This window comes from Rhinolophus sinicus, linkage group LG12 (genome assembly GCF_036562045.2).
Source record: "Rhinolophus sinicus isolate RSC01 linkage group LG12, ASM3656204v1, whole genome shotgun sequence".
NCBI lineage: Eukaryota > Metazoa > Chordata > Mammalia > Chiroptera > Rhinolophidae > Rhinolophus > Rhinolophus sinicus.
The window spans coordinates 20,921,589-20,937,686 of NC_133761.1; the positions used below are offsets into that span (position 1 = coordinate 20,921,589).

The following is a 16,098-nucleotide window of genomic DNA, read 5'->3' on the forward strand; positions in this document are numbered from 1 at the left end:
CTAAGATTATTGGATTCTGGTGAGCTTTGCTCCCTTTTGTAATACATATGTGTGCAGGGGGTATATAGTTTTTCATTGGTTTCATCAAATGTATTTTGTGTACAGTCAGTGCTATGATAAATAAATCTGGATAAAATATAAATCAATCTTTGTCTGGAACCACTGTTTAAGACATATGCAACATGTTAACAAAATGCATCAGAAAAATTAAGTATGCTCATTAAATTTAAGAAAAGATTTAGAATCTTTTATAAAATTGTCTATCAAGAAGAGATTCCGAGTCTGCAAATTGTTTCATGTGGGGAGCTAGTTGCCATTGCTTCACTATGGAGTTACTCTATCCTAGTCAACCACCATATTTCCCCAAAAATAAGACCTAGCCGGACAATCAGCTCTAATGCATCTTTTGGAGAAGAAATTAATATAAGACCCGGTCTTATTTTACTATATAATATAAGGCCGGGTCTTAATATAATATAATATAATATAATATAATATAATATAATATAATGTAATGTAATGTAATGTAATGTAATGTAATATAATGTCTGGTTTTATGTTAATGTTTGATCCAAAAGATGCATTAGAGCTGATTGTCTGGCTAGGTCTTATTTTCGGGGAAACACGGCACATGTGAATGGAGTTACTAAATTGGGAGTTGGAAGCCAGTATTCACATACTTCCCAGGAGCCTTTGATAAAAAATGAGCATGAGAGCTCTGACCATAGTCTCTCAAGTAAAAAGCCTTATTTTACAAGGAAGAACTAGCAGGAAAGAAGATAGATAGTATGTCATGGCTTCACTAAGTTTGGTTCCTCAGGGAAAAAGGTACATACAGTTTCCCTGTCTGTGCCATTTATTCATGGAGTTGGGGACTAACTCATGTCTTCAATGCACTCAGAGTGTTTAATTGTATTATTTCATCTAGGAAACAAAGTGAATGCGTTCATTTAAATATTAGAGTTTGAGCTATACTTTTTAGAATCATTTCATTTTTAAAACAGCCATGCTGAGTATGACATCTGATAATAAGGAATAAATATTATCACTTGTTGTGATATATCAGACTCGTGTGGATACTTTTGTAAGATATTTTGATTATAAGGGAGAAGATGCAAGGTTTTTTTGTTTTTTGGTTTTCTTTGTTTTTATAACTTTTATAATAACATACATGACATAGGTAGCTAATTGCAACAAATTAGAACAAGCATCAGGGTAACTTCAAATTACTACTCATCAGGAACACAGAAATGTTTCAATTATTATTATATGTATGAGATCAAATGACACTAGGCAATTCAACTATTTTTAAAATATATTAATAGTCAGCATTTATAGCATTAGACATAGCCACACAATCTCAGAGTCAAACAATGAGTACGTATTTACTTCTTTCTAATGTGTCTGAGGTTGGTGGTAGATAGACCTATTGTCAAGTCCACACCTATTCCATTGGCTCTACTTGAAGCTATGGTAGCAAGTTCAGATCTGCTCCAGGTGTCTGATTCTGGAACCCAGGCTGGAGGGACAGCAGCTACCATGGGCACATTCTTTCTTGTCAGAGGTCAGAAGCACTGAAGGGCACATTAGAAAATATGCCACCATTTTTAAACAGAAGTGTTGAAATATAATTCACATACCCTACAATTCACCCATTTAAAGTGTAAAATTCAGTGTTTTTTACTATATTTACAGATGTGTAACCATCATCACAGTTGATTTTAGACTATTTTGACCACCTCAAAAAGAAATTCCATATCCTTTAGCTATCACCCCACGAAGCCAAGGCTTATCCCCACTCCAGCCCTAAGCAACCGCAAATATATTTTGTCTCTACAGATTTCCTGTTCTGGACTTTTGTATTTATGGAATCTTATAATATGCGGTCTTTTGTGACTGACGTGTTTCACTTGTTATAATGGGAAACATACCTCTTAAGACCCAGGCTAGGCACTGACTTATTTTCAACCCTACCCACATTCCTTTGGCCAAAGCAAGTCACAGAACCAAACCCAAGTCATGAGATAGGAAGTAACTCTTTCCATGAAAGTTGGTGGGAGGGGGAAGAAGAAATGCATATATGCCGAACAATAATCTAACCTAAGAAGTACAGTGTTATTATACTTTAATTTATTATTGACCATTTGCCTCATTCGGTTTCATTATCCTTGACCTTTTTTTGACAGTAACTTTCTTAGCGTAAAAGAATTATATATGTATATCTATGTCAATATATTATAAGTAAGCAACCCACTTTTTTCTAATATCATAATATTTTGAAATGAAAATTTTGATTTTGCTTTTAATGATGGCAGATTTGCACAATGTACTGTGTTTTACATATGAGGAAGATCTATAGGAAAGCACTTTGCATAATATTCATTTCAGAATAAAATTTAATATTTATTAAGGAGGGGAAAATATAGCTGTGGCCAGTCTTCAGATTTAATCAAATTATAAATATTTTTAGGTTTCTGCTGAGCCTGATGGAGCTACTTATGTGTTTCAAGGATTTATTCAGGGCAAAGATTATGGGCAATTTGGACTACAAAGACTGGGTAATGTATTCATTTTCATTTTCATGTAGGTCCTTTATTACTCCAGACATCATAGGAAATACAGTGGATTCTGTACCCGAGGCAGACTTACTACATTTTGAATTTTGCATTGTCAAGACTATACATTGATCCTTTTGATAGCCTTTTAAATAATCACATTCTTCAAAATATTGGCTCTCTGTGGACCACCTCTGTACGATGTTTGGTTTTTCATCATATTTCTAATAAACATGGCACACTGTCTTGCCCTTAAGCAAGTAAAAAGGAGACAAAGCGATACAGATAGGAAGGGAAATATTAAACTGTAAATTATATTATCTTATCTTATCTCATGAGAACTGTAATACGTCTCCTCAGCTTGAATATTGCTGCAATTTTCTTACTCCTTGGAAAATATAGTGGCACTTTGAAAAACTCATAGGGTCTGTAAAGGGACAATAACTTTGATGAATGGGTCCCTTTTCAGGTCTTTGTGCTCTTCAGATATGTAAATTTGCTGTGGTGGGAGGCAAAAGGTTTTGTCATTCTTATTTCTAACTCTTCTAAAATGTGTGTAAGCATTGAATGGTCTTATTTAAAATGTATTTCTTAACAGTTTTTGGCGTATGATTTTTCTAAGGTATACTGTCTCCCATTATATCATATTCTGGTATTGATACATAAAGAATAAATTCAGTTTCTAAAAACTACCATTTTATATTTATCTTACAAATTCTATTACTTTGAACTTTTGTATAAATATTCTGAGCCCATGGATGAAATAAGGTACTAACTTTTTTAACCTGGCCTAAGACACGACTTAGTTGACTATAACTATTTATCAAAAAGTGAAATTAGCTTTCCCTACATGAACAATAATAATAATATGCCATTTCAGATACTATCTTCCCTAAAATTTTGGTAGTTTTAAAGACAAGATAAAACATGAACTCAGTATATTAACACAGCCATGTAATTGAATACAAGATGTTTTCACATAATAATCCCAAAAGCATCTCAAACACTGTATGTCCAAAACAGAACCCATAAAAAAAGAACTACTTCTTTCTGAAACAGTTATTTCCGCTTCCACATGTGCTAACGCATTGGCAAACCTGATTTTTGTGTCATTTTCTAACTGATAATGTCATCACCATTTACCCAACCCCAAGTAAAACACTTCTAAGCCTCTTCCTTCTTACCTCTTTCATCCACACAAACAAGTTCTGTTGATTTTAACTATAAAATGTTTTCCTAACTCTGTCTTTCATAGTACTCTTCCTACTGCTCTAGTTCACATCTCAATTTTGTTTAATCTGGGTTGTTACTACAACCTTCAAACTACTCTGGCTTCCAGTCTGGGCTCCCTCAAGCCCATCCCACCCCAGTCACTGTTCTAATTCATGTATCTTATTACTGGGCCCTGTATTTCAAAACACCCTCAGGTATCCCTCACTCCAAGTGAGTAGTAGGTTTGAGTTCTTTAGAATATTTGTGCCTTTTCAGAGTCTAGCCATAGTTTACCATTTCAGTTTGCCCCTCCTACAACATGTCCTTTGCACACATATATGCTTAATATTCGTCATGTGCCAGTCACCTTCCCATTTTTAGGTTTACGATGGTCCTGCTTTTTCCTCCATTTGTTGTTCTAATGTCTCTTAGTTAGCTTTTTATTTATTTATTTATTTATTTATTTATTTATTTTTCTTTTGGCCCATGCAGGGATTGAACCAACAACCTTGGTGTTATTAGCACCATACTCTAACCAACTGAGCTATTGGCCACACCAATGGTCTACTGACTCTTGAAGGCCTAGCTTATATTATACATCCTCCAGAAAACATTCTTACATTCCACCAGATTGGAATGACTCTTTGCCTTCTGAAAGCACATTGATCATTAATTCATGCTGGATGCATCCACTTATTTATGTCTCTGTTCTTCCCACAATTGTATACATTCTTCAGTTCAGAGACATTGCTTATTTTTAATTTGGTATCCTTTTCTGGAAAAATATCTTATGCATAGCAGGTATCGTGTAAAACTGTGGAAATGAGTTGAAGGAGTTTCATAAATTATTGTTCTACCCTAGGTATGTTTCCAAGAAAGGAAGAAATTATTAGTTCATAAAATAAAAAACTCAATTGTGATAACATAGAGTTGATTCTGTACTTACAATTTATTTATTTTTTTATTTTATTTTATAGGACTGAATATGTCAGAAGGTTTAAATTCTTCAAATCAACCTCATGGTACAAATAGTAGTTCGGTGGCCATTGCTATTCTTGTGCCTTTTTTTGCACTTATATTTGCAGGCTTTGGATTTTATCTTTATAAACAAAGGTAAGTTTGTTGATTTTAACTACAAGTGTTTTCCAACTCTTTTTGTAATGTTCTTTTTACTTCTCTAGTTCAAATCCTAATTTCTTTTTTTTTTTTTTCCTGGATTGTTGCAATCTCTGTGTGCCAAATATTTTCACAGTTGTTGAAAACCGTCTTTCCCCTGCCTGCCCCTTCACCACCCCTACATACACACAACAAAAATTGCTCCGTTAAATTGCACAGGCATTCAACTTAACCCTTTCTCTTTTTGCTTGTCAGTTTTCTAGCACATGATTAATCATTTAAGTTATTTTTACATCACTTTAGAGATACAAAATCTAGGTGAAGTTTTCCATTGAATAACTTTTCCGTTGAATAAGTGATATCTGCTGTCAGACATATTGAAAGAACTTTTTCGATTGAAAAAGTGATATTTGCTGTCAGACATATTGAGAGAACTTAGTTCACATGACAATACTGACTGATTTTACCTAGGCAGCCAGTTGGTGAAATCCTCTAATTTTCTTATTTACCTTCTTTTGCTTTCAGAAGACTATATAATTAATGTGATATTTGTGTTATATCTAGTATAGAACTATGCATATTATTAGTTGGCCCCTGTTCACTATATATATTACAATATCCTGGTGAGGGGCTTTACTATGCAATTTTCCATTATTTAGGACCATCCCTTATCAAGAAGAAAAAATAATGTAGATAACCAGGTAATTAAATGAATAATACTAAATGTATTTTTTCAAAAATTGATTTTTTATTACAAATGTCAGTCTCTGTATTATCTGAGGATGATTTATTTAACATTACATAAATTTGTAAGAATTGTGTATAAGCAGCTGTTTAGTCCTTGTTAATATTAAACTTCATTGATAATAAAATCATCACCAAATTTATTTCTAAAGCAAGGTATGCAAGTCTTTTTAATTATTGTGATAAAATACCGATAACATAGAACCATTTAAACCATTCCATGTGTACAATTCAGTGGCATTTAGTAATTTCACAATGTCATGAAACCATCTCTGCTAGTTCTAGAACATTTTCATAACCCCAAAGGAAAATCTGTACCCATTAAGCACTCACTCCTCATTCCTCTCACCCCGCCCTCAGCAACTACTAATCTGTTTTCTGTATTGATTCACCTATTCTGGATCTTTCATATAATTAGTGTCATACACTATGTGACATTCTTATATCTGGCTTCTTAAAGTTAATATTTTTAAAAAAGTTTCATCCATGTTATATTGTGCATCAGTACTTTATATGGATAAATAATATTCCATCATATGTTTGAATGTGTTCTGTTTGAATATGTCCATTTATCAGTTGATGGAAATTTGGACCGTTCTTACTGTTTGGCTACATGAATAGTGCTGCCATATACATTCGTGTACAGATTTTTGTTTGGACACCCATTTCAATTTTTTTGAGTATATATACACCCATGAATTGAAGTGCTAGGTTGGATGGTAATTCTATGCTTAACTTACTGAGAAAACACTAAGCTGTTTTGCACAGCAGCTGCACCATTTTGCATTTTCATCAGCAATGTATGAGGGTGCCACTTTCTCTACATCCTTGTCAACACATTATATTCTGTTTTCTTTTGTTTTTGTTTTTCTGTTTTATTATAGCCATCCTAGTGTGTATGAAGTGGTATCTCACTGTGGTTTTGATTTGCATTTCCCTAATTACTAATGACATTGAGCATTTTTTTTCATGTATTTGTTGGCCATTTGTCTATCTTCTTGGAGAAATGCCTGTTCAGGTGTTTTACTCATTTTTAAATCGGTTTATTTGTCTTCTTATTGAGTTGTAAGAGTTCTTTATGTACTCTGGATACTAGGCTCTTATCAGATTTATGGTTTGCAAATATTTCTCCTTTTCTGTGGGTTGTATTTCCACTTTATAGTGTCCTTTGATGTGCAAAAGTTTTTATTTTGATGAAGTCCAATTTATCTGTTTTTCCCCCCATTTTTTTACTTGTTCTTTTAGTGTCATATCTAAGAAAGTATTGCCAAAATCAAGGTAACAAAGATTTACCTAAATGTTTTCTCCTAAGAGTTTTATAGATTTAGCTCTTATATTTAGAACTTTGATTCATTTCAAGTTATTTTTTGTTGATGGTATAAATGTTTTTTTCCTGAAGCTTGATGATATTATTTTCCTTAAATTTGTTGCTCAATATTACAAACAAATCCCATTACACCTTCATGTTTCTTATCTAATGGAAAGGATATTACGTTGCTTTTAATGATTTTTAATGTAAATCTGGTTTGAAAAAAGAGAGACAAATATGCTCCCATTAGAGTTATGTTCCTGGCAAAAATAAGTTGTGAGCAATATAATTATATAGATGATGCCATTGAAAGAAACTTAAGATAGCTTTAAAAAAAAAATGTCTTGCAAATCACCCAACAATTTTTAGCATAGAGAAAAGTTCAGAAAAAGCCTTAGTAAAAAGTATATAATAACAAATATTAATTATGGTAAAATATAGTTGAAATTTTGATGCTTGGTGTAAACAAAGGAATTGAGAAACGCGCGCGCGCGCACACACCCCCCCACACACAGATACGCATACACACACATAATTTTTAATAGGAATTAGGTCCCCAAAACAAGTAGGGGCAATTATGCGTTGAGTGTGTTACATATATCAACAAATTATGCAGTGGGATGTGGGAAAGAGAAATTAGAAATAAGCATTAGTGAAAGGTGAGAGAAATAAAAAAAAAATAAAAAAAATTAAGCAGTCATTCAAACCAGCTTAAAGCAGCCAGCCGAGACTTTGTATGTTTTTTTAACAAACGGGAAACATTCAGTTATCAGTAGCTTTTTGGAAACTATTTTCATGGCTTGAGTATCTATATAGTCATTTTGTCTTTGAGATTTTGAATTTACTTGCTCTAATGTATATCATTTTAAAACACATTCTGTATTTATGTTTTTGGGATACCCCAGGTACCTTCACAAATTAAGCCTCAGCATGAGCTGTCCACTGCTACTGAATCCCCTTCTGATTAGTGCAGAACCAGTTCCTTGTCCTTCAGGCCTCAGATTAAATTTCACCTCCTCAGACATGTGTCTCCTTATTACTTAAAGTGGCTCCCAGTTACTTCCTATCATATCAACCATTTTCCTTTTCATCTATACATTTCTCATTACCTATTATTTTTTTTGTTTATTTGTAATTTATACATTATTTTCTGTCACTACAATATGAGCTCCCTGAAAGCAATGACTTTGTATGCTTAAAAAAAACAACAACAACACTATATATTTAATGCCTAGGATCCTACCTGGCACATAATTGCTGCTCAGTAAATATTTGATAAATGAATGAATGACTAGCAATGAGATTTAAATTCATCACCATCATCATCACAAATCATTTAGATTATACATGCTAATTCATAATGATAACATTATTTCATAAGAAAGTTTATGAGAACAGCCATAAAATATCACTTATTCATATCTGTATTACTCATATTGGTACTGTATATAAATATGTATTATTTGTAAATAAGGTCAGGATTTAAAAGTGACAGGTTAATTGTTCAAATTTGATGTATTGAGTTTATGATTTCTCAGTAAACACTTTCAAGCTCCATTACCCATTAACAATGATGACTCAAGTATATGTTGTTTCAGCCCTACAATGCTGCTTCTAGAAGAAAGTTAACACCTAGCTAATCAATGTTCTCATCCACAGGACTGCACCCAAAACACAGTATACAGGATGTTCAGTTCATGAAAATAACAATGGCCAAGCAGCTTTTGAAAATCCCATGTATGACACCAATGCGAAGTCAGTGGAAGGGAAGGCAGTGCGATTCGATCCCAACTTGAACACGGTCTGCACAATGGTATAACACGGCAACCCTTGGCCTTCTTCCGAAGCTTGGAAATCGACACACAAAACAGTGCACACTAGTTCACTGCTCAACAAATTAAAGCACACTTTTCAGGACTTGCTGGGTCACCTTTTCCTGAGGAATGACAGAGAAGAGTGTTTTTTCATAAACTGGACCATAATTCTTCTTCATGTTTACCATGGAGCGTTTTACAGAAATTCGGCTGCACTCTGAGAGTGCTTACTCACAGTTTATTTGCTTTTTTAAAAAAGGAGATTATTCTAAAACATAAACTTATTTGCATATATTGGAGGAGCATCCACTATCAGTATTTCTGTGCTTTATAAACTATAGTAGAGGGACTGGGTTAAAAAAGAAAAAGATGTAGGGTAGACAATAAGAGCTATACTTACCAGAGTCAGTACATCACTGGCTTCTCTTTAACTGTCATGCACTACATCACATCCATAATTGTGTTATTTCACACCATTCTACTGGCTCTTCATTATTCATTCATTGTTTTCCTTATTTCCATTTGAGATTGAGTCAAGCCCTGAAATGTTTATGAGCTAATTTATACCACAGAAGAGACACAATTACTCACTCTGATTTGACTCTTTTTAGTTTTCGTTCTTCAGTATCATATTGCTATTTTTTTTTTAGACTGGTTGTCATAATTTCTACAAATGGCAAGATCATCATGCCATCGTCCTGATTTCTCTCATGATGTTGTAACCAGTAGTATTCTGTGAGTCATGGGTTAGAGTTTAACTTCTTGCTTCAATCTGTTTTTGTCTTCCAGAAACCACTTTAGCTGGCAAAGTTATCTATAATAATGATTTTTGTGTAGTTATCTGAGACACCAAGCTTATCATCTTTTACCAAACTTGCCAATGTTTTTGAAAGACTAAGTAGAACCTATTAATCTATTGTGTTTAATTTATGATGCATCTACTTTTCCTTCCAGTTGAGCTTTCAAATTTATTTGACATTATTTTGAACTTTTATCTAACAAAATGAGTTAGACATATATTTTGGATCAGCCCCTAAACATAACAAAAAATCTAGTCTTTCTAATCACCAATATAAAGTTGTCTCACAAAGTTGTGGATTTACCAAATTTTCATATATTTTAAATTTTGTATACTCTTATTCTTAAGAAATAGGTTTCAGATATGACAGGTTTCTTTCATTATGAAATTATGGTGTGTATTTGCAAGTTATTGGTGGCTCATTTACAACTATCTCACAGTAATGCCAGCATTTTGATTTAATAGGTCATTGTCTTCCCCTCTAGCATGTTTCATTTCATTGAATAAATCATGTACCCACTATGATCTCTCGGTTATGTTTTCTTTCAAATATGGATAACTCTGTAAACAGTCCTGACTTTTTGTATCATGAGACAGAGTGCCTAAGAGAAATCAATGCTCCCGGAGCGCTGCTTGGATCTATCTCGACAACATTTAGTGAATTTCTTGTAAACCACTTTGAGATACTTTGTTTTGGAAATTCATACAATTTTCTCAACATTGTACTCTACTGACAGGATGCTGTTTTAAATTTTATGCCATCAGTTATTTATTCTTGTTTATTCAAATGACTGCAATAACAATGATTCATTCATTAATGTTAAGGTTAATACATCTATGATCTTGTTTAAACAATTTCTTCTGCAACTGGCTACTCCTCTTATATTAATGCATACACTTTTGTAAAGAAGTATATTTTTATGAAAAAAAAACTTTGTAAAAGTATGATGTAAATTTTCAGTGCAATGTAAACAAAATAAAAATGGATAATTGCTTTTGTAAAATGTGTATTCTTTTCAAAAATTGTCAGTCTACTAGTCAGTAAAAGGAATGAACAGCCCATATTTATTTGGTGTTTTAAAGTTCCAAAACTGAGTATTATACACACTTAGCAACATATAATGAAATAAGTGTTTTTCATCTTCATATTCTATAGTTCACCAAATGTGACACTCTTTTAGAAGTGTATAGATTCCCAGTAAAAATAATAGTATAAGAACTTCATCTTTGAATTTTTCTTGAATGTAAACATTTTAATACCATCTAAGTTAAGGTATACCTGATGATTTCTAATCTTTCTGTGGTATATTTTCTTAGAGATACTTATGTTTAATATGATGCATTAAGTGTGAACTCAATAACTACATTTGAATAGCTACATTAAACTAATACTCTAAAACAAGTCTACGTTTCCAGGATGGAACAAGTGAACTTTTGTAGTCAAGAAAGTTATTAACTTTCTATAAATTTCAAATCACAAGTTAAGTTCAATTTTATTAGAGAACTCTTGTTCACAAAATATAATGTTTTCTTTCTTTATACTTCAAAACCTCCAAGTCCAGCCTTTATAGTCCTTCTCTGCTTTTTACACTTTCATTTTTGAAATAAATGCTCTTGATATAATCATAATTTCTTGTTTAATTTTGTTAAATATTACCTCTATCTTTCACTCATTGCATGCCTTCTATATTTTCCTCTGTTGTTATTTATCTTATTTTTATTCCTGTCTGTATTTTCTCTTTTTCTTACTTTTTCTACTTTTTGTTCTCTCTCTCTTCCGATGCTTTTCTTAGTATTCTTTCCTTATTTTACATGTCTTCTTTTTAACTTTTTATTATTTCTCATCTTTTTCTATGATATTTATCCTTAACCCTCTCAAAACTTAGCAGCAATGCTAGTGGAAGTAATTTTATTTTTCCCAGCTTTATTGAAGCAAAATTAACAAAATTACAAGATATTTAAAGTGTACAATGTGATGATTTGATAAATGTATGCTTTTTTTGTTGTTAGAAAATTTAAATTCTACTCTTAGCAAATATCAATTAAGGAAGTAATTTTAAAGAGTCTTCCTGTATTTCGCTTATATATAAGAATATTAAAGCCATAGGTTTCACCCAGGATCATTTAATACTGGGGCCTGATGATAATGATTGTGGAAATAGATGAAAGGGTCAGCTTTATTTTATCTGTTCTTTCACTTACAAGTAAGAAAAAAAAAGGACATAACATTGGATAAAATAAATAAATAAATAAATAAATAAATAAATAAAAGTAGATAATTTTCAAAGAGAATAACAGAATGCATTGCCTATCAAAGTATTAATCTGTGAACATCTATAAATTTAAAATAGCCATAGTCAGTTAAAAAAATCTCTTCTATGGAATTATAGAAGCTGAAATTTGAAAGAAATACTAATTTTCTTCCTCTTCCTCTTCTTCTTCTTCTTCCTCTTCTTCTTCTTCTTCTTCTTCTTCTTCTTCTTCTTCTTCTTCTTCTTCTTCTTCTTCTTCTTCTTCTCTGAGTATTGATCTGAGAAGATATACATGTTGTAAAAATATGAGAAATATTGTCATCACTTTCATGAGCTTAGTATTCTAAAGTCATTTAAGAGCAGATTTAAGAGCCGCTGGGGGAATAGAAATGTCCACAGGACATTAGATTTCATTCTTTAGTATACAAAGCAATGGAACCAGTGAACACGTGGAGATACTTTACCAACACTTAATAGGTTCCCATGTGTAATAATTTTATTTTTCTTGAAAAAGAAGTATATTCTATACATTCAAATTTCTAGCTATAAATTGTATTGCAAAACACAATACCAGAAATCTGTGTTTAAACTCTCATAAGATACAAACCTGGTTTGTAACTAGGACTAGCATACCAATGAAAACAGAGATGGACCTGTGTGTGTTGACAGGACCAATGAGATATATAGCTGTGGAGAAAAATATAAAACCCTCCACATGGTATAAATTAAAAGGAACCAAAAGGCCTTCCTCCTCAACAAGAATCTTCTTCACACCCTTGAGTTAAGATTTTGTATCTCCTGAAGGAACTTATTAGAATGAAATATGTTATCTGGAGAATATCATGTTACAGCATTGTAATCCCTATAAGCAAATTAACAAAGTGATTACAGAGCAAGCCAATAGAGCAAACATTCTTATTCTTTTCATATTTAAACCAGGACTTTTCCCAGGCTGTGGCACTCTTTTAAGAATGATGTGTTTGAATGTATAAAATGAAATACAAAATAAATTAACCATAATAAAATACTTACAAAAATATTTTACAACATATTTTAGCATACATCCTAATATGTAAGTATATAATATATAGAGAGATACTAAATATATATATCCAATGATTAAGGAGTATATGTGTGTGTGTGTGTATACATACATATATATGTATATATACACACTTCTGATGCATTAAATACACAGAGGGACTAATAACTGTAATTCTGAAGAGTATCATCGGTAATATTTTGAGATACAACATTTAACATGACATGAAAATATCTAGTTTTTATTGGTGAAAAAAACAGAGATTATTGTTGCTCAACTACTAAAGGAAATACTACATTTTAATTAGAAGATCAGGGAAGAAAAAAGTATAATTTTTTTTTCATCCAAGTTTGCAAACTCTTTGAATTTTATCTGCATACCAGATTAAGAACCTTGCCTTAGATGTTGGAATTTACATCAAATACAAGTACATTGTGATGGGTGAAGGAAGAAAGTACTGTTTGCTCTTTTATGCTATTGGCAATAAAAATAGAGTGCTTAATTTGGATTTTGATTACCAAATAACAGCACAAAGTCTTACAAAAAATACCTAATGGGAAGGAGTGAGTATAAATAGTAAAATGTCCCCAATCACTTAATTTGTTAACACAACAAATATTTCCTAACATTAAACAAGTGTATACTAACCTACTATGAAGTGTAATGGATAGTGGGCGAATCAAAATATAAGAAACATATGGATCTTATCCTGCAGCAACTTAAAGTCTTGTCAAGCTATAAAAATTATTAAAGTAAATCTAAAAGATGCTCTACAATGATTATGTGTAATATCTGTTGTATGTCTATGTATGTGTTGCACTTTTCCATTACTTCCTACGAATTTAAATTGACTTTTATAGAATTATAAATTAGTTATTTTTAAATTTTTAGTTTGCTGAATAAGATACTACATTTTGGGGGTCTAATGATTAAGGAGTATAGAAGTGATTTGGTTTATATGACATTAATATATATTCTTCAGAATATTCAAAATTTGATGGATTTCGTTTGATAGTTGCATGTTAGGTCAATTTAATATCATGGAAACCTTGGACATTTCTTGAAAAATGATCATAGGCTTTTCATAATTTCAGTGGGTATGTATGTCTTACCTTTTTTAAAAAATTTCATTTGTATATGTTTCCTTAGGAATCTTTATTAGTTGAAGTTTCACCTATAAAATATTATTTGCAGTTCAATTTAAGAAAAAAAAATTACCAATTTCCATAGAACTCAATTAGGAAAGTCAAGACAAAGGTCAGTTTATGTTTAATGACATGCTATCTAGTGAATAAGTAGAATCAGTATCCTTTTCATCTAGTAATTCTACTCAATAGGCTATTGGAAAGAAATAATCAGAGAGGAGTATTTGATATGGGTTTTCAAATCACTCATTATTTGTGTATAGTGAAAAATATATCACTAGTTATCAGTGTGTCAGCAGCATAAATATTCACTGATCTGGTGTTGTCTTAGAAATGACCTTACATTTATAAGTAGTTATTAAAAATTAAGTTCAAAGTTTAATGATATAGAGACCTCACTGTTCGAAACAAAAATGACTCTTTTTTGTTTCTCCCTTTTTTCCCTCACTTTTTCTCTTCCTTCCGAAGACACACGTATGCAAACACAAATGTCTTGAAGCAAGGAAATAAAATGTAAGTAGTAGGTAGATATGATTATCAGGAGTGTTCTGAATGATTGTGATTTTTTTTTTTTGTTTTACTTTTTTCCAGAGTGCAAATATGTTAATTTCATTATAAAAAAATAATAGCTTTAAATGAAAAATAGTTTAAAATTTAAATAGTAGATTTTACTTGAGGGAATTTGAGCTCCTCTATTCTAGGACTCATGGTCCTACAAAAATAACTCTTTTAACAGATAAACTGTGGTAAGATATATTAGAGGTATAGAGTATGCTTTGTATGTATAGTTTGATGAAGAAAAAGGTAAGATTGCTAAACTTCATGAGGGCCCAAATCATGACCGTTGCCAACAGATGTGTAATGTTTAAAGCACTGAAATCATTGGTGGGGTTAAAGAGGTCTTTCCGTATGTAGTTTTCTATCCCTGAATCATTGTCTCCCATACAAATTTTCTCCAGTTCTTTCTCCTATAACCTTCACCCAAACTTCACCCAATTTCAACTGGTCTTCAGAGCTCAGCTGAGCCACTGATTTCTCTCGAAACCTCTTCCGAGGTCTGGGCTTGGTTTCGGCTAACGTATATCCCTATTTCAACCTGTGCTAGCCCTATTGGGGAATTTATGACATTACACTTTAATTGGCTGGCTCTTTGTTTACAATCTACAATACCTAGAACAATGTCAAGCACATAATAGGCACCCAATAAATATCTGTTGGAAAAAATAAGTAGATTTTACTTTGATGATATCTTTGCTTAGACAAATATCCAGACTTAGCAGTGATAATTGAACAGTTCAGGAGACTCACATCGGCTGTGTCAATATGAAAACAAACAAATAAATAAATGAAAAAACCTTAAGAATTAAAAGGCATAATGTCTATACACAGCAAATTGTTTAAATGAGTTAAAGAAATGAAAAAAAATTAACAAATGTATTGAATAATAGATGATTTTTGTTACATATCTATATATTTTGACTTTCTTTAAGCTGTTCGCAGTTTCAGAAACATACCTATGGTCTTTTTCATGGTAAAGTACTATATTGTAGTACACATGCAGTTTTGGACCACTTAATATGTGTATAACTGTCCTATCATTTTTATTAGGCGTCTATGTTTATTTTTTCATGTGCTGCTGAAAAAGTGAGTGAATACCCCTAACCCTATTTTTCCTCACAAACCTTGTGGCTTTTTATTGCATGATTTTTGCTTACCATGGTGATTTTAGTAACACATATGTCACATTACAGCAGAACTGATTGTAATTATTTGTTTTTCCATTTTTAGTGCATTACTATGCTTCAATCATTAGAAAGAATAAAATAATATAAAGCGAAAGACTCCCTCTTATCCTTGTCCTCATACTAAGTCCCATGAACCTCACTCAGTCAAATTAATGTGTTCTTTACCCTTGTAGAAATAGTTTTATGCATACAGAAGTTAATAATTGCTCTCCTGGGCTTTACCTAATGACAGAATACTCTACATACTTTTCTGCTCCTTGATTTTAAATTTGATCATACCTTGAGAATCTTATCAAGACATAACAAGCTTTTTTGTTCTACTGCATGCAGACGTACAACAATTTATATATCAATAGATGTGTACA

At 31.9% G+C, this 16,098-nt stretch overlaps 1 protein-coding gene across 6 annotated transcripts in view; it reads left to right on the forward strand.

The window, feature by feature from the left end:
* The window catches only part of CSMD3 (CUB and Sushi multiple domains 3), a 1,090,811-nt gene extending 1,080,265 nt beyond the window's left edge, over window positions 1-10,546 (forward strand). For all 6 annotated transcript variants that reach the window (XM_074316364.1, XM_074316366.1, XM_074316365.1 and 3 more), the window contains 3 exons: window positions 2,471-2,558; window positions 4,745-4,880; window positions 8,596-10,546. In XM_074316364.1, the coding sequence (XP_074172465.1) occupies window positions 2,471-2,558; window positions 4,745-4,880; window positions 8,596-8,755 (384 nt within the window). In that variant the 3' untranslated portion in view covers window positions 8,756-10,546. The remainder of the gene's footprint in view (window positions 1-2,470; window positions 2,559-4,744; window positions 4,881-8,595) is intronic.
* Window positions 10,547-16,098: the final 5,552 nt, after the last annotated feature.